The sequence below is a fragment of the Xiphophorus hellerii genome, chromosome 19, assembly GCF_003331165.1.
Source record: "Xiphophorus hellerii strain 12219 chromosome 19, Xiphophorus_hellerii-4.1, whole genome shotgun sequence".
NCBI lineage: Eukaryota > Metazoa > Chordata > Actinopteri > Cyprinodontiformes > Poeciliidae > Xiphophorus > Xiphophorus hellerii.
In genome coordinates, this window is record NC_045690.1 from 28,794,034 (window position 1) to 28,821,772 (window position 27,739).

The 27,739-nt window shown below is 44.4% G+C and overlaps 1 protein-coding gene and 1 long non-coding RNA gene across 7 annotated transcripts in view; one reads left to right on the forward strand and one right to left on the reverse strand.

Annotated features, from left to right (window-relative positions):
- Positions 1 to 27,739, forward strand: part of LOC116708569 (MAM domain-containing glycosylphosphatidylinositol anchor protein 2-like) — a 239,582-nt gene that overhangs the window by 63,084 nt on the left and 148,759 nt on the right. For all 6 annotated transcript variants that reach the window (XR_004336709.1, XM_032546441.1, XM_032546443.1 and 3 more), the window contains one exon: positions 22,247 to 22,379. Coding sequence is in view for 5 of the 6 variants with exons in the window: in XM_032546441.1 (XP_032402332.1) it covers positions 22,247 to 22,379 (133 nt within the window). In the remaining variant the exon portion in view is untranslated. The remainder of the gene's footprint in view (positions 1 to 22,246; positions 22,380 to 27,739) is intronic.
- On the reverse strand, positions 19,831 to 20,448 carry LOC116708572 (uncharacterized). Its single transcript, XR_004336711.1, has 2 exons — positions 20,370 to 20,448; positions 19,831 to 19,971 (listed from the first exon to the last, which is right to left on the reverse strand). It is a non-coding gene; the product is annotated as an uncharacterized LOC116708572 (long non-coding RNA).

The following is a 27,739-nucleotide window of genomic DNA, read 5'->3' on the forward strand; positions in this document are numbered from 1 at the left end:
TTGGCTGTGGGTGTGGATACAATTTGATACAGTCAAAAGAGAAAAGAAAAACAAACGCCACCAAATTGCAAACTCACTACATGAGGGAATTGATGGTGTCCTCAAAGGTTACAAGCAAGCGGTGAACAATGAGATGCTGGCTTTTCTGTGGATTGGACTTCAATATTCATCAGCAATGAGGAATGAGCTGTGTAAGTCAACGTAGTGGAGAGAATGGAAAGCCTGGTTAGCCGCACCAGAGCCCTGACCCAGCCTTTGGTGCACCCTGACTCAGATTCATGCTTACACCGCTGCTGTCCATCCAGCACATTCAGGTAAGCAGTGTGCAGATATATCTGTCTGGTTTTTAGTATATGTTATGATTGCTTACATGCATGCATCAAAAATACGACGCTGTTGTATTTTTATTGTTCAAACATGCACGTTTTGTGCATTTCTGAAGCTCAGTTGCACATTCCTTATGATTAGGTTGTGCTGTTTATAATTACTCCAGAATATTTTTTATACTTTGTCTTTACTTTCTCTTTATTGTACAGCATATTACCCTTAATTTGGTTTTTATATGTTTTATCTTTCAATGAATATACATGCTTTGATTGTTTATTTTGCTGGCGTTGCACCAGAAGTGTCTCATTGTGGGACAATAAGGAATATTTCTATTCTATTATATTCTATTCTTCTAAAATGGCTAGATATCAGTTCTCTGGTTAAATGGTTATAAACTATTTATTTTATTAGTTATACAGGACATTAAAATGAGCAAGAAACTTGAAGAAAATGAGTGATATTTTAGCAATCGCTCTACGTCTGTATAGATCTAAACAGACATAGATCCATATGTCTGTTTAGACATATGGACCTAAACATAGATCATAGATAATTACCTAACAAGTAATTATTCACATTTTGTCTTTAATAGTTGTAGACTTCTAGTTATTTATAATTGTGTATGTCTGTGAATGACAAAAAATGTGTTTGTATACATATAAAGTAATGTCTATTATTTTAAATAATTATTTTTGTGTATATTATTTCCACATTAGAATGTCTGTGTTATTTTGCTGGTGTTGCACCAGAGGTGTCTCATTGTGGGACAATAAGGATCTACATATGTGCTGTAACATCTGATTACTTTCCCCAGGGAACAGAAGAAGAGGGAACATGGCTGACATGATGGTGAACGATGAGGAGAACCGTTGGAACAACAAGTGGATCTTCTTCAGGAGGAAGCAGCTACCAGCACTGCCACAAGCAGAGAGATGGTACACTGCCCAAGAGAAGAGTTGAGGCAAACTAAAGAAGAAAAATAAATGCTTTTGTGCTCTCAAACAAAGTAGTATCTTTTTCATACCCACTCCACACCTTATACATATGCAGTAGTTTGTATAGTATTGTAATCCTAGTATAATCCTCCCCAAAATGTGAGGAACTTTAGACACTGTGGAAAAACATAATATATGTATCTCATTGACACCTACCATTGTAGATTTCCATTGAAGTCATCCAAAAGTGAACACATTATTCAGCAAACCAAACATTTTGACAAATGTTAGAGTTGGTAGCAGAGGTTGTGCTAGACTTATTTGTTCTCCGTAATTTTGACCGACAGGATTAAAAAAAAAACTGGTCATGCACTATTTTTACCCGTCAAATTATAATCACATTAGCATCGGCTATTTAGCTGCATTTTTATGCGGTTTAGTTAATATCCACCTAGTTGAATCCAGATCCCATTACACATAAAGCAGATGAACACATCTAACTTTTTCACCGTAGACAAAAACCAGGAGGGTAACGTCTTCAGCTCTGTTTGTTAAGACTGCAGGATGAGTTTAAATCTTTGCAGCGCGCTGCGCATGTTACATTCTAATTAACTTCTGCATCTTTATTTATTTCCTCAAGATAAACTGCCGGCTCCTCTGTTTAGACTATGAATGGATTAATACAACATTGCATTTTCTTTAGTTTTCTCTGGTCTGTACTGGAGACTGGAATTAAATGCGCCATTTCAACCAAAGGTTTTGAATGCTCTTCTGAACCAGACGCTCCAAAGCGTCCAGTCCATAACTCTTCAACATGCTGTCAGCTCCCGGTCAGCAAGACGCATTTTGTTCAGTGTCCACATTCAGAAAGGATTTTTTTATTGACTGATTTTAGTTGCCTCTGCGATGAACTCTTTGCATAAAGTCTATAATATCTGCCCATGTGCACCAGTCAAGGGTGTGAATTATAACTTGTCAAATGACCGACGGGCTTCAAATTTTCCTGTTGTTTAAAAAAGTAACCGGTCAAATATGAAAAATATTCCATTAACTCTACCTCTGGTTGGTAGTAACAAGAACCCAAAATAGTCATGTTTGGACATTTCTTCTTTGTAAGAAGTAGAAAGTACTTCTTACAAAGTAGAAGTACTTTCTCTCTTAAGGTAGCCAAATGCCTCGTCATCTAATTAGTGACGCGCATGAATGGATGAACGAGATTCCCACTGTCCCTAACTCCCATCCAGCGAAACCACAGCCAAGGGAACGGGCTTGGCAGAATCAGTGGAGAAAGAAGACCATGTTGAGCTTCACTCAACAGGGTCAAGCTGTTGACCCTGTTGAGGGTCAACAGTACTTTGTAAGAAGTACTTTGTACAATGTAAGAAAGTGAGAAAATGTGTCAAAAACTTGTAATCCATACTGGTTTGTTATGTTGTTTGAAGATTATGAGTTTAAACTGTTAAGTCCACAATCAATTCTTAGTGACCAACATGTGAAAACATGGAAAGTTTGATCAAAACTAAGACTACTCAGATAAAGGAACAGCTTTATTCGTTTTCAGTATAACGTGGATATCAGATGAATTATAACCAACCAGTCAATAAACATATTTAGTAGTTAAAAAACCAGATTGTTAATGCACTTCAACTCTGTAAAAAACATCGGCCACATTTTCTTAGCAAAAATTTCACCAGTGGATCCGGCACATGTGTTCTGTGCTCCAGAAAGGTGAAAGTTTTTGGACATCTTGAAGGTAAGCACCCACATACCTTCAAGGACACCCGGAGACCATGAAGGTAGACACTGAGACAACCCACAACTCAGATTACTACAGGAATGTCCACAATGAAATATATTAATGTAAGGCGCCAACATGTAACAATTCCGACACTAAAGTTATTCATAACACTGGCTAAAATTAGTGCATTTATTTTGCTGGAATACAAAAATCAGTGTTAGCTTACCCTGCAACGTCTGGGCCACCTCCAGCAGCGAGGCCAGAAATCTCCTGCGGAAATCAACTGTATTTCTCCTCATCACATTTGGAGGATCCGCAGCTTTCCTCCCACTCTGCTTCTTCTTGAAATGTCAGAAAAAACACAATCAGGCTATAAAAATCAGATCAACTCTCTCTTTTTTGTCTCAGAAAAATTACAATTCACTGTTGGTTGTACAGTTCTATTTCATCCCTACTGACCGCCATAGGCGGTGCTTAAAGCACTGAATGATGCGCATGCACAGGTCGAGAATCTTATACCAACATGGTCACGTGTGACCCCCGGTGACACCGGTAAGTCTATATAATCACGTGACAATGACAGCTCAGTCCCTTTTCATCTTCTCGCATGCAGGTTGAACAGGTGGTAAGACATTGATTATTTGCTTGTCGCTGGTAACCTCGAGACTATGGACGGAGCTGCGAGGATCATCTCGCCCTCCAGATGCTGTGCAAGCTCCTTTTGATACAACTTTGTTCTTCGATTGGTAAGTTGTTGTTTACTTTGATCGGCGTTTGCTTCCGCATCGATTTCCCTATTGCTGGTGGTAAGCCGTTAGCCGATTCCGACCAGCTTGTTTGCTAATTGGCTTGTAGTTGTATTGCATAACGTTTTCGTGATTGCTTTTTCTTTATATTGTGCGCCATATCTGGCTTGTCTTTATTTACTATCACTGCCGCTTCGGGCCTGCTTTTGTTACATTGTGCAGCCGTGTTCGGCGTGCCTATATTTTGTTAATCGAAAAGCAGTCATTGTGCAGCCGTGTTCAGCTTGCCTGTATTTTGTTAATCACAGCCGTTTTCGGGCTTGCCTTTTTCATTCATTGTGCAGCCGTGTTTGGCTGCCTATATTTTGGTACATAGCAGCGGTTTTTGGACTTGCTTTTGTTTACATGGTGCAGCCGTGTTCGGCTTGCCTCAATGAGTGTTGTAACCGTGCTGGGTTTGAACTTTTTTGGTAACTACGGTGGTCGTACTGCTCCTTGCAGCTTTTACGCTTGTGGGGATCCCCTGGTGGCGTTTTCTGCTTGACCGGGTTCCTGGCCTATTCGCTCGTCTGCTTAGGTGTCAAGAGTGGCGATTTCAGCTCGACCTGACATAGTCCTGTGAGATGCTGGACATGCCGTGCTGCAGAGCTTGTTTGCCCCTCTCCAGTTGGAGGATGGGCATGATCTGTGTCCCTCTTGTTTGGGGCAAGATCATCTAAGGGAGGCCTTGACTGATACGGTCTGCCCTAATTGTTCTGTTCTGCCCTTGTCCCTGCGTACTGCTCGTTTGGCTGACTTTCAAGGCGCCAGCCAGCCTGTGACGCGTATGGTTCCTGAGGCTATTGGGGCTCAGTGGAGGAGGACCAAGAAGAGCTCCAGGGATTCAGATGGCCTATCTGGACAGATGGCCATTTCACTTCTGAGCTGGAGGAGATGAAAGCGCTGCTCGAGGCCCTTAGGGACGGGCGTGGCGCTGGCCTGACTGGAGACCCTGAACCAGGGCAGAGCATGGGTTCAGGACTCTCTGCTTTAGAAGACGATGCTATATCCCTGGCAGCATCTGGCACTGATTTTCAAGATCAGTTTGACTCTGGCTCGCATCTGTCAGCAGCCAGTTCGCGTATGTCTTCAGGCTCTCAGTCGAGAGAGGTTGGTTTGATAGTGGGCGCTTTGAGAACTGCTTTTGCTCGGTTGCAGATGGCTGCTCCACAGAACCAGCCTGCGGCTTCCAGTGCTTTCTTTCAACATCCTACTTCTAGGTTGTCCTTTATGGTTCCCCATCTGCTGAATATGTGAAGGAGGTTCATTCCTGTTGGGCATGAAAAAAGGCACTAAGGCCTTTTCATGGCCGACCTCTGATGGCAGGGCCCTGGCGGCCATGCAAGATGCGCCCAAGTTTGGCTTGGGCTATATGCCTTCTGTCGAACCTGCCATAGCATCCCTCATTGTGGCACCAGACGAGGCTTTGAGAGCTAATGCCAGGTGTCCTTGTCCTCAGTGTTGTGTGACTGATGATCTTCTCTGTAGAGCCTATGACTCGGGGTCTCGTTTGGGGCGACTCGGTAATTCATTGTTGCATTTATTACTGGGTCTCTCAGCTTCTTTGGAGGGCTTTGCGATTGATGCGCCTACTCAGGGGTTGATGGATGCATCTCTTCAAGCATTTGCTCTTTTATTGAGGGAAATTGGCAGTGTCCTGTCTACCCTTGTCCAGGTATGCCGCCAGGATTGGTTGGCACAGTCTCCTCTAACCAAAGCCTGTAGAATGACCCTGATGAGCGTTCCGGTGGTTCCTGGGGAGTTGTTTGGCTCTGCTGCGCTTGCAGCCTTGGAGCAATCGGCCCAGGCTTCTCGTACCAGGCAGCAGTTGGCCAGCCTTCATTGCAGACGATTGCAGCGTCCTGCTGGGAGTGCCTCTGCGTCTCTTTCGCGCACTTATCCAGCCCCAACTACACCCTCTGGGGGGCAGCCACGGCCTGCTGCAGGGCCTGCTGCAAGACCTGCTCATGGCCAGTGGGATCTACCCAGGGGTCAGGCTCACATCGCTTCTCAAACAAGGCAGTTTACTCGGCAACTCTCCCGCACTCTTAAGGGCAGGGGGGCTCGGAAATGACATCGCCTAGCTGGCGGTGGGACACTTTACCCTGGACCAGCTCAGTTGCTGGACCGCTCTCGTTTCCGATCCATGGGTGGTGTCTACAATTACCCAGGGTTACACGCTACAGTTCTGCTGCTGCCCTCCTGTTCCTGGTCGAATCAGGATGACGGTGATTCACGACCAGGTAAAGGCTCAGACTTTGAGCCACGAGATAGACGCCTTGCTGGCCAAGGGCGCTATAGTGCTTGTCGACCCCCTGCGGGATCCAGGGGACTTTTACTCAAAGTATTTTTTGGTCCCAAAAAAGACTGGGTGGACTCCGCCCAATTTTGGACCTGAGAGGTCTGAATGTTTTTTTGAAGACCATCCCTTTCCACATGTTGAGCATCAGGGATGTGCTTCAGACAATCTCCCCAGGCAACCTTGGTCGACTTGAGGGACACATACTTTCATGTCCCGATTGCACCACATCATTGGCAGTTTCTCCGCTTTGCATTTCAGGGCAAGCATTTTCAGTTCAGAGTTCTTCCATTTGGTCTCTCTCTGTCCCCATGGGTGTTCACTTGGTGTGTGGCTGCGGCCCTGTGTCCTCTGCAGGCCAAAGGGTTGAAGATCCTGCCCTACTTGGATGATTGGCTCATCTGTGCGCCCGCAGAAGCTCAAGCGGCTGCAGATACACACACATTATTCAATCACATAGACTTATTGGGTCTTCGTGTGAACTGGCAGAAGAGCAACTTAGTTCCCTCTCAGGAGGTCACATTTCTTGGGATCACGATGGACTCCCTCACTATGACTGCTCGCCCTTCACCTCAGTGTGTTGAGGGCATTCTGCAAATGCTGCCCGCCTTTCTGCCCAACCGTGCACCCCCTTTGTTGCTTATCTTCGTCTGTTGGGCAAGCTGACTGCTGCCTCTACAGTAATACCCCTGGGACTGTTGTCTCTGCGACCACTGCAGATGTGGCTCAACAGCCTGAGGCTAGACCCATCTCGTACGCTGCACCGTTGCTGGAAACTGCTGGTGTTTCCAGCATGCTTCGCATCACTGGCTCAGTGGTGAGATGCAGTGTTTATGACAAAGGGGGTTCAACTGGGCTTGCTGCCGTCTCGATGAGAGGTTGTCTTTACCAACGCATCCACCACAGGATGGGGGGTGTCGTGGCAGCGACTGATCGCCCTGGGGACATGGTCTCCTCTGGAAAAACTGCAGCACATCAATGCCTTGGAGTTGGAGGCTGTGCAGAGGGCGTCGCAACACTTCCTCCCAGACCTGCATGGAAAGCATGTCCTGGTGTGGTCGCACAATACTTCAGTGGTTTTTCATATCAACCATCAAGGGGAAACACAGTCGATAACATTGCTGAGGCTGACCCAGAAGCTCCTGACCTGGGCAGCCTCTCTTTTTGCCCGCCTAAGGGCAGCCCAAATTCCAGGGGTGCAGAATGTTCCGGCCGATGTTCTGTCTCGGGGACGCCCACCACCGGGGGAGTGGAGGCTCCACCTGGAGGTAGTGGGGGTCATTTGGGAGAGGTACGGCAAAGCAGCTGTGGACCTATTTGCGTCTGAAGAGAAAACACATTGCCCACTTTTTTTCTCCCTGGCAGACAATGCCAGTCCCCTGGGTCAGGATGCACTGGCATACGACTGGCCAAGAGTGCTGCTCTATGCTTTTCTGCCGCTTCCCCTGATAGGCCCAACACTCCTGAGGGTCCTTCAGGAGGGGCATCGGATTCTTCTAGTGGCTCCCCGGTGGCCTGGGAGAACCTGGTTTCCACTGCTGCACAGGCTCTGTTGCAGCTCTCCAATGCCTCTTCCCCACAGGCAGGACCTTCTGTCACAGCTGAGGGGTCAGATCCTGCATCCCAATCCCAGTCGCCTCCAACTCTGGGTTTGGCTGCTACAGGGCGCGGTGTTTCCTTCTCAGAGTATGACGGAGACATCAGACATACAATGACTAATGCCAGCCCTTCTACACGACTGGTGTACACCCATAAGTGGAAGGTTTTTAGCAGCTGGTGTCATGCAAGACATGAGGACCCTATACACTGTCCTGTTTCTGTTGTTTTAACCTTCCTTCAAGCACTGCTTTCTCAAGGTCGGTCTCCATCCACTTTGAAAGTTTATGTTGCTGCCATCTCTTGCTGACATACTGTGGTGAGTGGAGACAATAGGCCGTAACAGGTATGTTTCTTTGTTTCTGAGAGGTGCCCTCCCACACGCCCTGTCGTGCCTGTGTGGGACCTCTCTCGTCCTCGCTGCCCTGTGATCTCCTCCATTTGAACCATTGGCAGAGGTGAGCCTTGAGTGTGTGTCAAAAAAGACAGCTTTTCTCCTCGCCATGGCTTCGGCGAAGCGGGTGTGTGAACTACATGCAATGTCTGTTCATGAGTCCTGTTGCCGTTGGAACCCAGCTGGTTCTGGCGTTACTCTTTGGCCTGATGTTGCATTTCTCCCTAAGGTGGCCTCATCTGCGAGCCACTCTGTGCCCCTCCAGCTTGCTTGCCTTGATGCAGGTGGGCCTGATGAGCCTCTCTGCCCTGTTTGGGCACTGGAAGCATATGTCAGACTCACAGCTTCTCTTCGGCAGTCTGATAATCTGTTTGTTTGCTATGCAGAGCCCTGCAAGGGGCAGACCCTTTCTAAACAGCGTCTTGCACGCTGGATTGTGGACTTGGTGGAACAAGTGTACGTTCTACAGGGCCACCAACCCCCTGCTGGTGTACGGTGCCATTCCACCAGGAGCATTACTGTATCATGGGCCGCTATGACTGGGGTCACTCTGGAGGCTATATGTGCAGCAGCCTCTTGGTCATCCCCAAATACTTTTGCTAGGTTTTACAGGGTTAACTTGGCTGCCTTTCACCCATTGGAGGGGATCCTATCCCAGTGCGCATCATCATCATCCCAGTGAGGTGGGCATGTTTTCGGGGTTGTTTCTTTTCTGTGTGTGATTCCTCAGGACTCTGTTGGTAATCGTCATCCAGTGCTTTAAGCATCGCCTCTGGCGGTCAGTAGGGATGAAATAGAATGAAAATTATGACTGTAACTACGGTTCTATGAATCCCGGATGACCACCAAAGCGCTCAGTCCCTCGGAATCATTGTGTTTCGCGAGAAGATTAAGGGACTGAGCTGTCATTGTCACGTGATTATATAGACTTACCGGTGTCACCGGGGGTCACACGTGACCATGTTGGTATAAGATTCTTGACCTGTGCATGCGCAAGACTGATCATTCAGTGCTTTAAGCACCACCTCTGGCGGTCATCCGGGATTCATAGAACCATAGTTACAGTAGTAACTTTTGTTATGAACACAACACATGTTGTAGGACACTTGCAGGCAGTGCGCAATACCCCTCACCACTAGGAGATGTCTCCCTGCTACAGGCCTAGATAGGTCTGTCGAAACATAATTCCTTCAGCTGACAAGAGCAGACTGGGGCTGCTGAAGTAGAGCCAGAGGGAAAGGGGCAAATGTCCTCCACCTACACTGTAACATGTTCAAAGTTCTCCTGGGGGTGAGAGTTAAAGCTCTGACTCACAGGGGACTCTGCCAGGTGTTCCCAGCAGACCCTCACAATATATTTGGGCCTGCTAGATTATGGCATCCTCCCTCACCATTGGAGCCAACTCACCATCACATAGTGGTCAATGCACCACTCTCCTATCTCTTCATCCAAGTGTCCAAGACATGTGACCACAGATTACATAACAAAGTCAATCATCAAACTGTGGCCTAGGTGTGTTGAGGTGAGTCTTATTATTTCAGACTCACCTCTGAAATAATCAGAAATAATCAGCTAGGTTCTAGCCAGAACCTCTCCACCTCATACACCAGCTCAGGCTCCTGACCTGAGAGGTGACATCCCATGTCCCAAGACCCAGCTTCTGTAGCCAAGGACCACCAAGGTCCCTACCCATCACACATTGCACAAACTCCTTTGGCCCTTGTCACAGGGGGTGAGGGAAGGGGGACCCACATCTTCTCTTCATGCTATGCTTAGCTGTGCTCCATGTGTGAAAGCCTGGCCACCAGACACTTGCCAGTGTGCCCCACCTTCAGGCCTGGGTCCAGAGTGGGGCCCCAGTGACATGCATCCGAGAAAAGAACAATGATTCCATTGATTTTACTCATTGAAAGGGGTCTTTGGACTGGACTTTGTCTGCTCCCTCTTCAAAGAACCTGTCTGCCTTGGGTGACAGGTTGCACAACAGAGCCAACAGATCCACAGAGGACGCTGTGATCACGGCCCTCCATGCTGCTCTGTCACATTTGGAGCAGCAGGGGAGCTATGTGCGGATGCTCTTTGTAGACTACAGCTCTGCTTTTAATACCATCCTCCCTCACAGACTGGTGGACAAATTGGGGGACCTGGGCCTCCCTCACTCCACCTGCATGTGGATTCTGAGCTTCCTGACCAACCAACAGCAGAGAGTTAGGGTGGGAAAACATACATCCACTGCCCTCAGCCTTAGTACTGGCTCTCCACAGGGCTGTGTGCTGAGCCCCCTGCTCTATTGTCTGTACACATACGACTGCACCTCTGCCCACCACAGCAACACCATCATCAAGTTTGCTGATGACACCACAGTGGTGGGGCTCATCTCAGGAGGCGACGAGTCCGCCTACAGGGGTGAGGTGGAGCGGCTATTGCAGTGGTCCAGGGAGAACAATCTGCTCCTCAACAACTCAAAGACAAAATAACTCGTAATAGATTACAGGAGGGATAAAACGGACATTACACCACTAACCATTGGGGGAAAATGTGTGGAGAGGGTAGCTGATTTCCGTTTCCTGGGGGTCCACATTGAGCAGGGCCTCACATGGAACATGAACACCTTCGAGCTGATAAAAAAGGCCCAGCAAAGACTGTACTTCCTGAGGGTTCTCAGGAGGAACAACATCAAGGAGAAGCTGCTAGTGTCCTTCTACAAGTGCTCCATAGAGAGCATACTGACTTACTGTATCTGCGTATGGTATAACAGCAGCACTACGGCTCAAAGGAAAGCTCTCCAAAGGGTTGTGAATACAGCCCAAAAAATCATTGGCTGCCCTCTCCCCTCACTGGAGGACCTGGACAGCGACCGCTGTCTAAGAAAAGCACAACACATCACAAAGGACACTTCTCACCCCGGACATTCTCTGTTCACACTGCTGCCTTCAGGCAGAAGATACAGAGCAACCAGAACAAGAACCAATCATCTCAGAGACTGTTTCTACCCGATAGCAATAACAAAACTAAATGCAATCGAAAACAACCATTAATCATCATAAATGATGTATGTGAGAATGTGGCTATTCTTATTTATTAGTTTTGTTGTTTTTTTTTACCAGTTATTTGTTAATTCTTACATTGTGTGTGAATTGTGAGAGAGTTATTTTTTGTTTTTAAGCATATGCACTGACTGATGGCACCTTTTAAATTTCGTTGTCCTTGTGACAATGACAATAAAGATTTATCTTATCTTATCTAACTATACTGCCTGATGCCTCAAGCAGTATAGTTCCTTGGATCATTGGGACACTGAAACCCCTCCACTAGGTGGCAGTCCAGGGAGCATGCGGATTGGTGCAGAGTCTGCAGTGAAGTGGAGGATGTACCAGTCTGTCATGGTGAAGAGTGCTGAGAGGGTTAAAATTAGTTTTCTCTGCAGGGTGTCTGGGCTCTCCTTTAGAGCTAAGGTGAGAAGCTTGGTCATCTGGGAGGGACTCAGAGTAAAGCCACTGCTTCTGCATGTTGTGAGGAGACAGTTGAGGTGGTTAGGAGCCTTAATAAGGTATTCCAGGCATGTTCCACAGTGAGGAGACCCACAGGAAAACCCAGGACAAGATGGAGTGACTTCCCAGCTGACCTGGGAACGTCTTGGGATTCTCCCTAAGGAACGGTACCAAGTGGCTGGGGAGAAGGAAGTCTGAATCTCCCCACTTAGGTCCAGAAACAATTGGCTTCTTCATAGACTGCCTGACAGTTGCTAACGTCAACATCAACATTGTGAAGTTAACTGTAGATTCTGAATAGAACACTAAGGCACTTAAAGAAGCGTTTATGCAAGCACTCAGTGAGAATCTCAAAGATGCATTAGGCTATTTAGAAGCATCTAAAAGTTTGGAGGATCTCATTCATCCTAACAACTCTATTAAAGAGAGAGACAGATCTTCTTTTCACCCTCTTGTGACATCTTTATGTTTTGATTACTTTTTTCAGTGAAGTTAAGAATTACATTACATTACATTAATTTAGATTTAGTGAACTACAACTGCAGCCTATAACATTTCTGCATCTGGACGATAACTGTACAATTTGCACAGGGTATGTGATGAAATTTAAATCTTGAGATGACACATACAGTGCAGGAAAATGATTTTGTGATTATGAAACAGTTTCCATCTTTTTCCAACATTGTACCACTAACATAGCAGTGCACATCAGTTGGTGTTAGCTAAACGGTGAGGACGTCCCACGATCAGAACAACCGATTCACCTTTCTCTCGCTGAAGTAAAAGTTATTGACACGCCAATCATATTGGTCACTATATGTGTAACATAGACTCTGCTATAAATTTTCCTTGGAAAACTTTCAACTAAATGAACAATAAAATAAAATGAAACAGCCGAATCAGGGATAATTCCAGCAAACAACAGCTGTTTACAACCTTTATTAAACGTGTGTGATGTAACATTGTGAGACACGTTAATTCCTCCGTCAATGTAAGCTTAAAACATGCTAACAGCTAGCTGTAGCCATTACACTACACATTAAACTATCCATCTTGTTTTACTCACCTTTTGTTCTTTAATTAAAGAAATGGCATCTTCGAAGACCCCTCTGACACTGAAAAGCTGACTTAAATCCAATTCAAACCATGTTCCTCCAGATAGTTCATTTTCCTCCTGCACAACTAGCATCTTGGTCATTGAAAGCTGGTTCCCACCAGTGCCCATAAATCATAAAGTCAGAATTCTGAGATGAAAGTCAAAATTCTGAGATTAAAGTCAGAACTTTCTTTTTTTTGTTGTTGTTTTTTCAGTGCCCCTAATCCTCTTCATCTGGATGTTCTGGGTCTAAAGCCAAAATAGGACTCAGAATATATTTGTCTGCATATTTGTGTGGGCGAAAGATTTCTGAGTGGGACAGATAATCTGCCAGACTACTGACAATATTTTTGCAATAAAAACGATATAAAAAACACCATGATTAAACTTTAATTTTCTGCAAACAAAAACGAATTTCAATAGTCAGCAAACACCTGACAACAATAAGTAGCCATCGATTTTGAAGATAAAACAAATAAAAAGAACCAATTTTTACAGGAATTAATTTCTGTGACTTCCTGAAAATAACTCCATGGGCCTGATGTTTGAGTCATTTGAAATATTTTCCCTATCTTGCCTTCTTTGCACAGCTTGTTTTTCGATGAGCAAAAAGAAAAAAACCTACTATTTGTGCAATTATTTTTTGACTTGACAGCAAAAATTATCTGCTCTTGGCAAAATATAGGTGAGCATTTGTTCGGTACCGGTAAACATACTTGGGCCCCGATGTTTTTTACATTTTCATCCCAACGGCCCATTGGAAAGAAAACGTCGAGACAGTTCTATAAATACGGCATTCTCCAGATGTGGCACATATATAGAACTCTTATTTCATTTTTAAGCAGATTTGGTCCAAACCAAAAGCCTGACCCGGAGCTGGGGCATGTGCGTAAACCTTTGGGTGAGTTTTATTCGATCTGGAGCCTTAAGTATTTAGCCTACCCTAACCCTAACCCAGATCTCAAATGCTATAGTTTTGTCTGTGCCTCTTTCTGCATATAGATAAACAGAGAGATGTCAGTCACTGACTGGTCTATTTGACTGGAAGATTACAGTACATGCACCTTCAACCCTGTGTGTCACAGTGTTGTCAGCAACACAGGGCCTCCACAAAGGACTGTTCTCTCTCCCTTCCTCTTGTCCCTCATACAACAGATTTCAATCAATCAAATTTCATTTGCATAGCACATTTCAGCAGCAAGACATTTCAAAGTGCTTTATATGATTAAAAACACAACAATACAAATTCATAGAACACACAGTTAACAATTGAAACATTTTGTCAAGTGCCATTGTTAATTCTTTCAAAAGCAACTCTAAAAACTTGGGTTTTTAAAGGCACTCAGTGTTTTTTTACCATTTCAAGTTTGTTCCAGATTTGTGGTGCATGGAAGCTAAATGCTGCTTCTCCATGTTTGGTTTTGGTTCTGAGGATGCAGAGCAGAACCAGAACCAGAAGACCTGAGGGGTCTGGAAGGTTGATACAACAACAGCAGATATTTAATGTATTGTGGTGCTAAGTTGTTCAGTGATTTAAAAACTAGCAACAGTATTTTATAGTCTATTGTCTGAGACAGGGAGCCAGTGGAAGGATTTTAGTACATCCCCCAATGCGTGGATGAGTTTCTCTAGATCTCGCTGAGACATTAGTCATTTAATCCTGGAAATGTTCTTTAGGTGATAGAAGGCCTACTTTGTAACATTCTTCATGTGGCTCTGAAGGTTCAGGTCAGAGTCCATCACTGCTCCCAGATTTCATGCCTGATCACTAGTTTCTAGCTGTAATAACTGAAGCTGTGCGCTGACTCTAGATCCCTTTAGGTCCAAAGATAATAACTTCAGTTATTGTTTCTGTTCAGCTGAAGAAAGTTTTGGCACATCCACACATTTATCTGTTCTAAGCATCTGTTGAGTGCTTTTCTTGGGTTCTGAGTCACATGGTGACATTGTAATGCAGAGCTCTGTATCATCTACGTAGCTAATCTTATTTTCTGCTATAACTTGAACTAGTGGGAGCATATCAGTGACGTGAGGTGAAGTTCATAGCTGGTGAGGCACTGACTTAATCATAATCAGATTTACAAATATAGACCACTTGCATCAAACTTGGAAATGTAGATATTATTAATTTTGTGCTGTGCTCCACAGCAAAGGGAAAAATCATTCAAGTACAACTAAAACAGTACAACTACGTCTTTCTCGCTGTCTGTATCAGCACAGCTACCCATAGCAACTGACAACTACAAAAAAACTGAAATATTTCCCACACAAAGAGCAGAACATTCAGTCTATTGCAGTAGTATGGTTTTAGGCTTAATATTTATTTTGTTATTATTAATAAGTGATTGGTGTGGTACGAGGAGAAAACTAAATATATTGCTGCACTTTACTGTATGGCTAGCTAGTTGTTACTCTATCTTACTCTGCAGTTGGAGTCACCATGTCTGGGATCATGAGCGCCCCCTGCCATGAGGCAGGAGAACTGCTTGCCTCACCTTGAATCTGTTCTCTGCCATTTCTGATCTCTTCTCAGCACAGGAAACACGTTACACACACAGTTGGTGACAAAAAACATTGTACATTATATACATAAGCTAAATTATGGAAAACCAGTTCATACATTAAATGTTTTTAACCATTTTATTGGCGACGAACAGACAGGAGGAGCATGCTCCCATAGAATGGCAGCCAGTGAGGTTAGAGAGAGATTTGATCAATCCCAGGTGAGGCTCAGCTCACTGCTGCCTCAACAGCTGCGCTTCCAAGCATTTGAATGGGAAAATGCAAAAATTCTGTGATTTTGAAGAAAAAACAATCAAAATTGGTTAAGCTAAATAAAAAATAAATACTTTACAGTTCAAACCACAGGGTGAAAATGGCAATATAAATGATTTTATCATTATATATTATTCTTCCATGATGACAGGTGAGGCAGAGCCTCACCTGCCTCCCCTGACCGCACGTCACTGGAGCATATACATATTGAATAAGAATGGTCCTAGGATTGAGCCTTGGGGTACCCCGCATGTGACTTCTGTCCGCTTCGATGAGAAGTTACCTATTGAAACAAAGAAATCCTTGTTTTTTATGTAAGATTCAAACCAGTTGAGCAGTGGATCGGAGAGTCTGACCGAACTCTCCAGTCATTTCTGTAATATGTCATGATCAACAGTGTCAGAAGCTGCACTGAGGTCCAACAGAACCAGCACTGTGGTTCTTCCACAGTCAGTGTTTATATGTATGCCATTGAACACTTTGACTAGGCCAGTCTCAGTACTGTAATGAGCACAAAAACCAGACTGAAGGACATCAACGGTTGGTTGCTGTTAGGAAGCTATTTAACCATTGAAACAGGTTTTTCAATAGATTTGCTGATGAATGGGAGGTTGGAGATTGGCCTGTAATTAGAATACTACAGTATTCTAGACCGGTCTTGATCTGATATATATATATATATATATATATATATATATATATATATATACACTGCTCAAAAAAATAAAGGGAACACTTAAACAGGTGTTTAACACTTAAAGTGTTCCCTTTATTTTTTTGAGCAGTATATATATATACAGTACAGACCAAAAGTTTGGACACACCTTTTAATTCAATGAGTTTTCTTTATTCTCATCACTATTGACATTGTAGATTCACACTGAAGGCATCAAAACTATGAATAACACGTGGAAATATGCACTAAACAAAAAAGTGTAAAACAACTGAAAATACCCCTTATATTCTAGTTTCTTCAAAGTAGCAACCTTTAGCTGTGATTACTGCTTTGCACACACTCTGCATTTTCTTGATGAGCTTCAACAGGTAGTCACCTAAAATGGTTTTCACTTCATAGGTGTGCCCTGCCAGGTTAATAAGTGGGATTTATTGCCTTATAAACAGTCATGAAAATAAAGAAAACCCATTGAATTAGAAAGGTGTGTCCAAACTTTTGGTCTGTACTGTATATATATACACTGCTCAAAAAAATAAAGGGAACACTTAAACAACACAATATAACTCCAAGTAAATCAAACTTCTGTGAAATCAAACTGTCCACTTAGGAAGCAACACTGATTGACAATCAATTTCACCTGCTGTTGTGCAAATGGAATAGACAACAGGTGGAAATTATTGGCAATTAGCAAGACACACTCAATAAAGGAGTGGTTCTGCAGTTGGGACCACAGACCACTTCTCAGTACCTATGCTGTCTGGCTGATGTTTTGGTCAGTTTTGAATGTTGGTGGTCCTTTCACACTCGTGGTAGCATGAGACGGACTCCACAACCCACACAAGTGGCTCAGGTAGTGCAGCACATCCAGGATGGCACATCAATGCGAGCTGTGGCAAGAAGGTTTGCTGTGTCTGTCAGCGTAGTGTCCAGAGGCTGGAGGCGCTACCAGGAGACAGGCCAGTACACCAGGAGACGTGGAGGAGGCCGTAGGAGGGCAACAACCCAGCAGCAGGACCGCTACCTCCGCCTTTGTGCAAGAAGGAACAGGAGGAGCACTGCCAGAGCCCTGCAAAATGACCTCCAGCAGGCCACAAATGTGCATGTGTCTGCACAAACGGTTAGAAACCGACTCCATGAGGATGGTATGAGGGCCCGACGTCCACAGATGGGGGTTGTGCTCACAGCCCAACACCGTGCAGGATGCTTGGCATTTGCCAGAGAACACCAGGATTGGCAAATTCGCCACTGGCGCCTTGTGCTCTTCACAGATGAAAGCAGGTTCACACTGAGCACATGTGACAGACGTGACAGAGTCTGGAGACACCGTGGAGAGCGGTCTGCTGCCTGCAACATCCTTCAGCATGACCGGTTTGGCAGTGGGTCAGTAGTGGTGTGGGGTGGCATTTCTTTGGAGGGCCGCACAGCCCTCCATGTGCTCACCAGAGGTAGCCTGACTGCCATTAGGTACCGAGATGAGATCCTCAGACCCCTTGTGAGACCATATGCTGGTGCGGTTGGCCCTGGGTTCCTCCTAATGCAGGACAATGCTAGACCTCATGTGGCTGGAGTGTGTCAGCAGTTCCTGCAAGATGAAGGCATTGAAGCTATGGACTGGCCAGCCCATTCCCCAGACCTGAATCCAATTGAGCACATCTGGGACATCATGTCTTGCTCCATCCACCAACGTCACATTGCACCACAGACTGTCCAGGAGTTGGCGGATGCTTTAGTCCAGGTCTGGGAGGAGATCCCTCAGGAGACCATCCGCCACCTCATCAGGAGCATGCCCAGGCGTTGTAGGGAGGTCATACAGGCACGTGGAGGCCACACACAATACTGATCCTCATTTTGACTTGTTTTAAGGACATTACATTAAAGTTGGATCAGCGTGTAGTGTTATTTCACTTTAATTTTGTGTGTGGCTCCAAATCCAGGCCTCCATTGGTTAATAAATTTGATTTCCATTGATGATTTTTGTGTGATTTTGTTGTCAGCACATTCAACTTTGTACAGAACAAAGTATTCAATGAGAATATTTCTTTCATTCAGATCTAGGATGTGTTATTTGAGTGTTCCCTTTATTTTTTTGAGCAGTGTATATATAATGGGGATTTTTGACCATTTGTCCAGAAGCGCATTTGTGCGGTCACATAATGATGTTAAACAAGAAGGCCTAGCTCTCAGAGCAAAGGGACAGCTCCAAACTCTTCCCACAAAGTTGGGAGCATGGAATTGTCAAAATGTCTTGGTATGCTGAAGCATTCAGAGTTCTTTTCACTGGAACTAAGGGGCCAAGCCCATCTCCTAAAAAACAACCCCACACCACAATCCTCCCTCCACCAAACTTTACACTTGGCACAATGCAATCAGATAAGTACTGTACCGTTCTCCTGGCAACCACCAAACCCAGATTCATCCATCAGATTGCTAGATGAAGAAGCACAATTCGTCACTTCAGAGAATGTGCTTCCACTGCTCTAGAGTCCAGTGGTGACAACTTTTCTCCACTGCATCTGTCGCTTTGCATTGCATTCCTTACCCGTTCCTCTCATTATACCCTGTTGATTCTCTACTGTTTCTTTCCCTGGATTATTGTTTTGTTCTACTGTGACTCCTGTATTCCCTGTGGTCTTTGTAAGCTTTTTCTTCATGGTTTTTTCATTAAATCCCCAAAATCTACTTGACCCTCTGCCTCCTGCTTTTCGGTCCACTATAAGAATCACACAACTTGACACATTTCCCTTGGATGCTCTTGTAGCACCTCTGTGATTTGAGCTGAGAAGGGATGCAAGCAGTGTAATTTAAGGTGGTCCAGAATGGCTGTGGTCTGCCTGCAAAGTGCTAGTGAAACAGAGTGGAACGAGATGCAGTGGAAGTTAGGGGTTAGATCCTGCATGTCTGCATTTATCACTGGGAGAACTGGGAGAAGGCAGAGGAGCTGAGTTTTTTCAGATTATCTGTCTCATACTCCGCTCGGATCAAATTTCCACTTGCCAACCTTTCTGTTCACTTGCGAATCATTTTCTGCTCACACTTGAAACAAAAAAGTACCGTTGCCTAGCAACCTTTCAGCTGACATAATAAAAGTGTTATAGAGCTTTGGAAGTGACATCACTGCGTGTGACGTTTACGTCGCTGGGCGCCATCTTGTATGGCCACAGAACAAAGCAAACTTTTTCGGGCGTTTTCATTGTGCTACCGACCGCAGTGAAGTTGTTTTCAAATTGGATATTGAATATTCCCGCTCCGCGGAGTAAGGAGCGTTTAGCTCAAGGTTGATCCTATTTATGAACGCTAATTCTGGCCAACTGTTCTCTACTGCTCCCTCCTCAAGAGCTCGGAGGTTTACATTGGGACCGTCAGATTCCAACAAAACACTCCTGTAAATAAATGTCTTGTGACCAACTAATACAAAAAATTGGTAATTCATGCTATAACACTAGGCACACTATCCTCTATTAAAATTTTAATTGACAGACTGGCGACCTGTCCAGGTGACCCCGCCTCTCGCCCGGAACGTTAGCTGGAGAGGCAGCAGCACCTCCCGACCCCACTAGGGACAAGGGTGTAAGAAAATGGATGGATAAATAATTTTAATATTAAATAATATGTTTTCTTCAATAGCTTCCAAATTGTGCCCCATTAACTCAAAATAAGTGTGAAATTATTCTACTAGACTGTATAGATCATCTTTATTACACTTTGACCCCTTTTTTTGTTTAACGAATTTTATATTTAAAAAATATTTTTTTAAAATGTTCATAAAATGTATTACCTCAGATGATCATCACATTTGTTACCTGTAATGTTCAATTACATAAAATTCTAGGACAGGATCTATTTCATTACATGTTCACTTCTTACCTGAAATACAGTACAGACCAAAAGTTTGGACACACCATTCTAATTCAATGGGTTTTCTTTATTTTCATGACTATTTATAAGGCAAGAAATCCCACTTATTAACCTGACAGGGCACACCTATGAAGTGAAAACCATTTCAGGTGACTACCTGTTGAAGCTCATCAAGAAAATGCAGAGTGTGCAAAGTAGTAATCACAGCAAAATGTTGCTACTTTGAAGAAACTAGAATATAAGGGGTATTTTCAGTTGTTTTACACTTTTTTGTTTAGTGCATATTTCCACATGTGTTATTCATAGTTTTGATGCCTTCAGTGTGAATCTACAATGTCAATAGTCATGAAAATAAAGGAAACTCATTGAAGTAAAAGGTGTGTCCAAACTTTTGGTCTGTACTGTATGTTAAATACAACAAATATTTACTTAAAATGTGATCTATTTCATAACATTTACTTGTCACCTTTATTACTCTGAATTGTTTAATTACACATGAAATGTTTAAAGATGGGCTTTTTCATCTGGTTTGCTTGTTACATTAAATGTTTACTGCAAATTTGAATATAGTTGTTTACTTCATTACATGTATGTTTATTACTTGAAACATTTTAAATATCACATTTTTACTTAAAATGTGATTCATTTCATCACCTGTTTACATGCAACTTGAAGTGCTTGAATCAAACGTTTCATCAATGTTTACCACATTAAATTATGAAATGACAGAAAACAGCCACTTCCAACTGAACACATAATTCAACACAAATGGTCCACGTTCCTCTTCAGAGTGCGCAGCCTTGCAGAGCTCCTCTCCTGGGGTTTCCTCCTCAGCCTCTCCAACTCGCTCCTCCTCTACAGCCTCCGTTACTGTGTTTTATTTACCTCTTCTGGGGTAAATCATGAAAACAGTCTCTGTAATTTGTTGATCCACCGTGGTTTTGCTGTACCGCCTCTTTAATTGACGCGCATGTCGGTCCCATGTTGTGGTGTTTACCTCGCAGTGACCCAGATTCAGTCTGGATTGATCTGATCCATTTCATACGTCAGTTTGCCTGGAAGAGGAAATATCAAAACACACATCAGTATTAATACTGTAAATTTGATAACACTAGAAAACTTAAATAGTTTACTTCACAATAATGGAATAACCTCGATGTTCACTGACAAAACTCAGACTATGCTACATAAAAAATATCAGCCCAACCTAAATAAGGTTGACTCACTTAAATGAACTCAACATAACTGAACCTGAGTACACCCGGACAAAATCATAGCAAAAAGTTATGACACAACACCAACAAAGCGAATTTAGACACTCACCAGAATGGACATGTCTGGAGCAAACTCGTAGATAACTTGGGATGTTGGAGAACGTAATATCAGGATGTCTCACCGCTGATACCCGGGGCATTCATCTCCTTTTCGTTAGCTCCGATAGCTTAGCCTCCTCGCGTTGTTTACAGGCAGAAAAGCAGTGAAACTAAAGTCCGTTTTCCATCTTTTTACCGTTTCAGTCATGTGATCGGACATTACTTCCAATAACGCAGCAAGTTCGAACCATTGCTAATTCATTTAAATTAACTTAGATTCAAAAATTCAAAATATCTGTGAGACAGTCATTTTGTCGGTTATGTTTATGGCCATACAAGATGGCGCTCATATCCCTACACCTACAGCAGTGACGTCACGTTCCAAAGCTCTATACTGGGTGCGTTTGTTTCCTTCAGGGTGTGCCTGTGTGTGTATGTATGTATGTACGTACGTACGTACGTACGTACGGAAGGAAGGATATGTCGTGACTAAGTTGTAACATGGTTGTTTCTGTGGATCCATTTTCTTTGGTTGTGTGAACAACCAAAGCTACAGCCTAAGATCAATAGCTGTTAGCGATCAGTTGTGTCCTGCTGGCAGATATTTATCATAACATGAAGCAGAAAGCTAAGGTCATTGTTTCGCCCTACACCCAGTTAGTGGTGCAGGTTGCAACAATTTGATCAGAGCAAAGACAAGTTTTGAGCGCAAGGAGAAAGGTTTGAGAAAGCACAGTGAATATTTGAAAGAGAGCAGACATTTTCAGTACAAGCATTACAAGTTTTGAGAGGAAAGACATGAAGTCCTGCTTTCAAAATTTAAATGTGTGCTCTTGAATCATGGCAGAAAAATCCTCCATAAGTATGATTGTAATAATATAAGCAAACGAGGAAAAAAGTGACTTATTTTTCAATAAAATGTCTCAGACAGATACATAATGTTTTGACATGTGATTTTTTTGTCAGGGTCAGACGAAGATCTTGAAGCTGAAAAATCTACGTCTGCAGGATTATGCTGACTACACCTGTTTTGCTTCTGTGAAGAATTCCTGTGGCATTAGAGACAGAAGTACCCACTTCATTCTCAACAACAGGACAGGTATAAAAGCACTCAGGAATTGGAACAATCAAACACTATCTGCATGTGTATTTCTTTATTTAAATATTATACTCCTATAAGGGGGGCAAACCTTTAAAAGTAAGATTCTGGATTTTTAAAATTCCAATTAAACATTCTTATTAGTTCTACTAAAAATGATTTTTATTTCATGTTTTGATACTAGAAATTCACATAATAATTCTGCATTTTAGTTATCTCAGTGATCATGTAGTTGTAACAACAGAGAGGGAAACACAGACAGAAAATAATTAAACTCTTTATTAAGCAAAAATAAAATAAAATCTAGCAATACAGGGAAGCAGCCTAACCACAGCTGGCAATGCCAAAAGCAAGTAGATCAAGCTGCCACTACTGCACAGAAAAGATATACCAGGTTGGCAGAGCTCTAAGTCACCCTAGCTTTGATAGTCACAAGATGCTGTGAAGTTTCTTTGTTATTCTTATTGTAAACTAGGAATGCGTGATATAAACAGTATATGGTTGAAAAAAAATACATTTGACCTACAATAGAGATCTCCACTCTACCGGCCAACCAGGGTAATGCTTTTTGATGACACAATGGACTGCATCAAAACAGAGCAAGAGGTACAAGCAGCGTGGCTGAGAGCCCAAATGAAGAGCTTGTTAAAAAAGGACGTGCAAAAACAAAAATAATCTGAACCTGCTTCGGGTTTAGCCTCCCGAAGTGAGAGGTAAAAGCGCACATGGGATCGGTGCGACCCTTGCAGGGATGCACACAGGGCAAAGTTCACTGAGTCCAAAGCGCACTGTTTCTTACCCCCTCCGCCATCTTAGCGCAAGGCTCAAAAGGAGCACAGCTAGTGGTGGTTTCTGATATGGGCGACATGGGCAACCACCCATGGTGGCATTTTGTGGGGGATGGCATAAGCGCACACCTATCTCGCCCCCACCGAGATGGGTGTGCTTTGCCTCCTCCCTTGGTTGTCAAATCAAGTTAGTGGTCAACCAAACACTCAGAAATGTTCCCTCAAAATGTTGTTAAACTGTGTGGATGTTAGAGAAAGAGTCATAATGTGATTTACAGTTTTTTACATTAAAGCGTCTGTTTCCAGAGGTATTAACACATATTAACAGAGGCAGACCATCCCTCTGTTTTTCCTGTATTTGTATATGTGTGTAAGCTGCAGCACAACCAATCAAATTAACACGATTTAAAATAAAAAATAAATAAATAAAAAAAACGAGAGACGAAACGCTGAAAGCAGATATGCTCCCATGAGTAATTTCTTTTGGGTACATTAATTATGAAGTATCCAATAAAAAATGGAGTGCAACATGCAAAACCTCCAAGAAGAGGATCTCAGATGGAGATACAACTGCTTCCAACTGTTTGGTATTTGAAGTTGCACAAAGAACGGTAAGCAGTACTTTTCTTTTGCCATGAGACATCTGACTTTAGCTAACGTTGTGTCATTAGCAACTGTACTCCAGGCTGTGTTGGTGCCTTAACTTTCACTTGTATGCTATGTTTAGTCATGCTGTATGAATCCGGTGCTTCCAACTCATCAACATTAATGTGCAGGGTGTTAGCTCAGGATTGCCGGTGGACAGTGAGCGGGGGTCTGTATCAGAAAGCAGGTTCTGGACCTGAGCTCAGGGACGAGAGTTTCTCTCTGTCCCCATCATAATGATGAACTGGGTCCTGTTCCATCACAGGATGGAGGGTGTATTCTAAGAGAAACTATGGTTCTCTTTCTATGAATTTATCCCTCACGCGTAGCACAGCACTGAAAAAAGCTTAATTCATGCCCACCTACTGGATGGGCCCCTCCCCGGTCTGTATAAATAACAGTCAGACTGGACAAACGGCTCCCTCTTTTTCTTGAGTGTAAGATAGCACTGACTTAAGAGCGAAGATATTTTCTAGCGGTACCCTCCGTTTGTGCCCATCTTGTCAGACGGGGTACATCATGTCCTTTGAAGGGCACTGGATCTGCGAGGAATGCCTGGGCCCCCAGCACACCGACCTTGCCCTGATGCCTCGGCCCTCTTGCCGCTCCTATGCTGTCCTCCTGCTGGCGGAGAGGAGGCAGAGGCTAGCTTTTTTCAAGGCTGGTGCTAGGCAGTGCGACGGGCCCACCGAGTCCAGTCGCTGCTTGTGGGGAGATGCACGCTACGCTGAGCGGGATGCTAGCTATGCTGAGCGGAATGCTAGCTACGCTGAGCGGGAATCGGATGACTCTGCCGGCAGAGAGGATGACAGCGATGAGGACAACAGCAAGAGCAGCAGCGGTTCGGATGGTGCTTCCCTGCTGGGAAGCACTGTGGTGGAAGAGAGGCAGCTGAGCAGATGCTCAGTCAACCCCTGGCTCCATATGTCTGACTCAACCCCGCTCCCAGCTGTGGGCTCGCTCCTCCTCGAGCTAAATAGCTTGATTGAGGAGGCGGCTAGCGTTAAGTTGCTTCCCGTCCCTCAACCTCCCCTGCCCTGGCGGGACGGTTTGGCTCCCCCCCAAGTCGCTGTCCGGACCCCATCTGGCCTCAGTTTCCCGCCGTAATGACTTACATAACTGAGACAGCACGAAGCTGAGGGCACCAATAATGCCGCTTTGTTGGCATATGGCATCTCCTAGAGGGTGGAGGAAGCTGCCTTAGAGAGCTGTAGGGTTCTCTCTGCAAGGTGGCTGATGCCATACTCAATCTGTGTGCCACCTCAGCGATTTGTTCCTCTCAGATAGCTGCCTGGGTCACTCTAATCCAGAGGACCACCTGGCTCCGCCTCTAGCCATCTATGTCCGAGAAGCTCTAGAAGGACCTGCTGGATGGCCCCATCACCACTGATGCACTGTTTGGTGCCAATTTCCAGTCTCTCCTATCGGAGTCTAAGAAGACCCAGGAGGTTTCAGAGTTCATCCTCTGCCTGGTAGGGTCACAACCTGTCCCCCGCACTCCGGCCGCTGGAGGGCCGTGGCCGGCGTCAACAACAGAGACACTCCACAGCTGCTGCAGCTGCTCTTCCTGTTCTGCTCCTCCGACACTCTCCTCCACCTCTCGGCAGTTCTTCCCGGTAAGACAGCCAGCGACCCAGCGTCTCCCCAGAGATCCGGGACCGGCCAGCCGCAGGGACCACGAAGAAGGCAAGATAGGAAGTGACTAGCTGGGGAGAATGTGTGTGATAAGGTCAAATGTTTTGAAATAAAACACAAATATATCGCTGAGAGCAAAATTCCTGCAGGTTCCAGCTCTGTCAGATTAGCTGATCTCACAGCAGCTTCATCGCACACATTCCCCACACACAGTGAGCCGGCGGCTTCTAGACAGCTAGGAGGCACCGCAGCTCCGCGGTCTCTACACAGAATTTTTCTGTCTCAGTTGATAAGTCTGTCTCTTCTGAGCAGTCTGAATCTGAGAGTGCGTTCTGTGAACAGTCAAAGCCTACTGTGATTCCGGCTGCAGCTTCGCACTCATCTCACCTTGTGAGTGGCGACTGTCATCTGTCCGGCAGCGGTCCGCGCCAAAACAGCGTCTTAAGCACCCTGACCCCCCTTCAGGAAGAGCGCGGGTTTGCCCTCGGCCTGACATGAATGTGGCATGGAGACTAACAACCAGCCCTTTCTGGCTGAGCCCCCCATATATCCCCCCCCCAGAGAATCTCCAAGGCAGGGGACGGCGGTAGGGGCTCTGACTCTGGAGTTTATGCGAACCACAGCACCTCACATGAATGTGTGCCTGCTTTCAGAACATTATTCAGAGTGGCGGCGTGCACTCTGCTGATTGGCTAATCAGCAGGGGTTACACGCTGCAGTTTGGAGGCAGGCCTCCACCTTTCACAGGGATCGTGGAGAAGCTTCTACCATCTCTCGAGCACAACGCCACTCTCAGGTCAGAGCTGCAGGAACTGGTGGCGAAAGGTGCAATTTCCACGGTTCCCCAGGGAGAGGAAAAAGCGGGGTTTTATTCACGCTATTTTCTGTTCCCCAAAAAACCAGGAGGAGTGAGACCCATTCTCGATCTGTCCCTGTTCAACAGCTCGATCGTGGAGATGCCATTCTACATGCTAACAACCAGACAAGTGCTGAAAAATGTTCACCAGGACGACTGGTTCACCTCCATAGATTTAAAAGACGCATACTTCCACGTCCCCATCATCCTGAAACACCGGAAGTATCTGCGCTTCTCCTTCCAGGGGACCCAGTATCAGTACAACCATCTGCCATTTGGTTATTCTCTCGCCCCGCGCACGTTTTCAAAATGTGTGGAAACAGCGCTGCAGCCATTGCACATGGCAGGGATGAGAGTTCTCTTCTATCTGAACGACCTGCTTTTACTGGCTCAGTCCAGAGAGGAAGCCGCAATGCAGTCCCGGAACACATTTGCTGAGCCTGGGATTTTCCATCAACGGGGAAAAGAGTTTGGTTATTCCATCTCAGATGATCATTTATCTGGGAGTGGAGCTGAACTCGGTTATGATGAGAGCCCGATTGGCACAGCCGACAATCGAGGCTCTGCCAGCGCAGCTCCGCTGTGTCAGAGCAGTCAGCGTAGTGACTGCTCTGACAGTCATGCGGCTGCTGGGAATGATGTCTTGAAAATGTGAAGGAACAGAAAACAAAAGAGATTAAACAAACAGCAAGTCAAATTCCACAGCAATGCAAAGTACAGTCAGAATAAAATATCACAATATCAGTTGAAAAACTATTATTCGCAGCATACAGTATGTTATCAACTGTACTGACCAAGCCAAGCATAAAACTGAGAAGATCAAAATAATAGTGGGAGGAGCTGAAAAGATTTTGGGGTTTAAAGAGGGATCATGGGAGAACATAAAGAAAAAGTTGGAGGTAGATGGGAGATCAGGACCATCAGGTGAAAGTAGTTCATGTTAATATTACAATGGAATGCAAGAAGTTTAATTGCTAACGGACAAGAACTTCAAGGTTATATTGATAGTCTTGAAGAACAACCCGAAATTATTTGTGTTCAGGAAGCATGGTTAAAAATATTAGATTTTGTGATTAAAGGATATGATGGTGTAAGAAGAGATGGACAGTAGGGAGGTGGAGGAGGACGTGGAATATTTATAAAGCAAGAGATACAATATCAGGTATTAGGGAAAGGGAAAGAACTTGAATATATAGTAATTGAGATATGGGAACAAGAAGGTACATTTAAAATAATAAATTTTTATAATCCATGTAAAACATTATCAATTGAAATAATGGAAGAGTTACCTGAATATTCAGAAGGGAAAGTAATTTGGTGTGGGAATTTTAATGAAAATAGTACATTGTGGGGTAAATGTAATGATAAAAACAGACAAGTTATAGAAGAATTCATGGAAATGAAAAATCTTGTATGTATTAATGATGGGAGGGGAA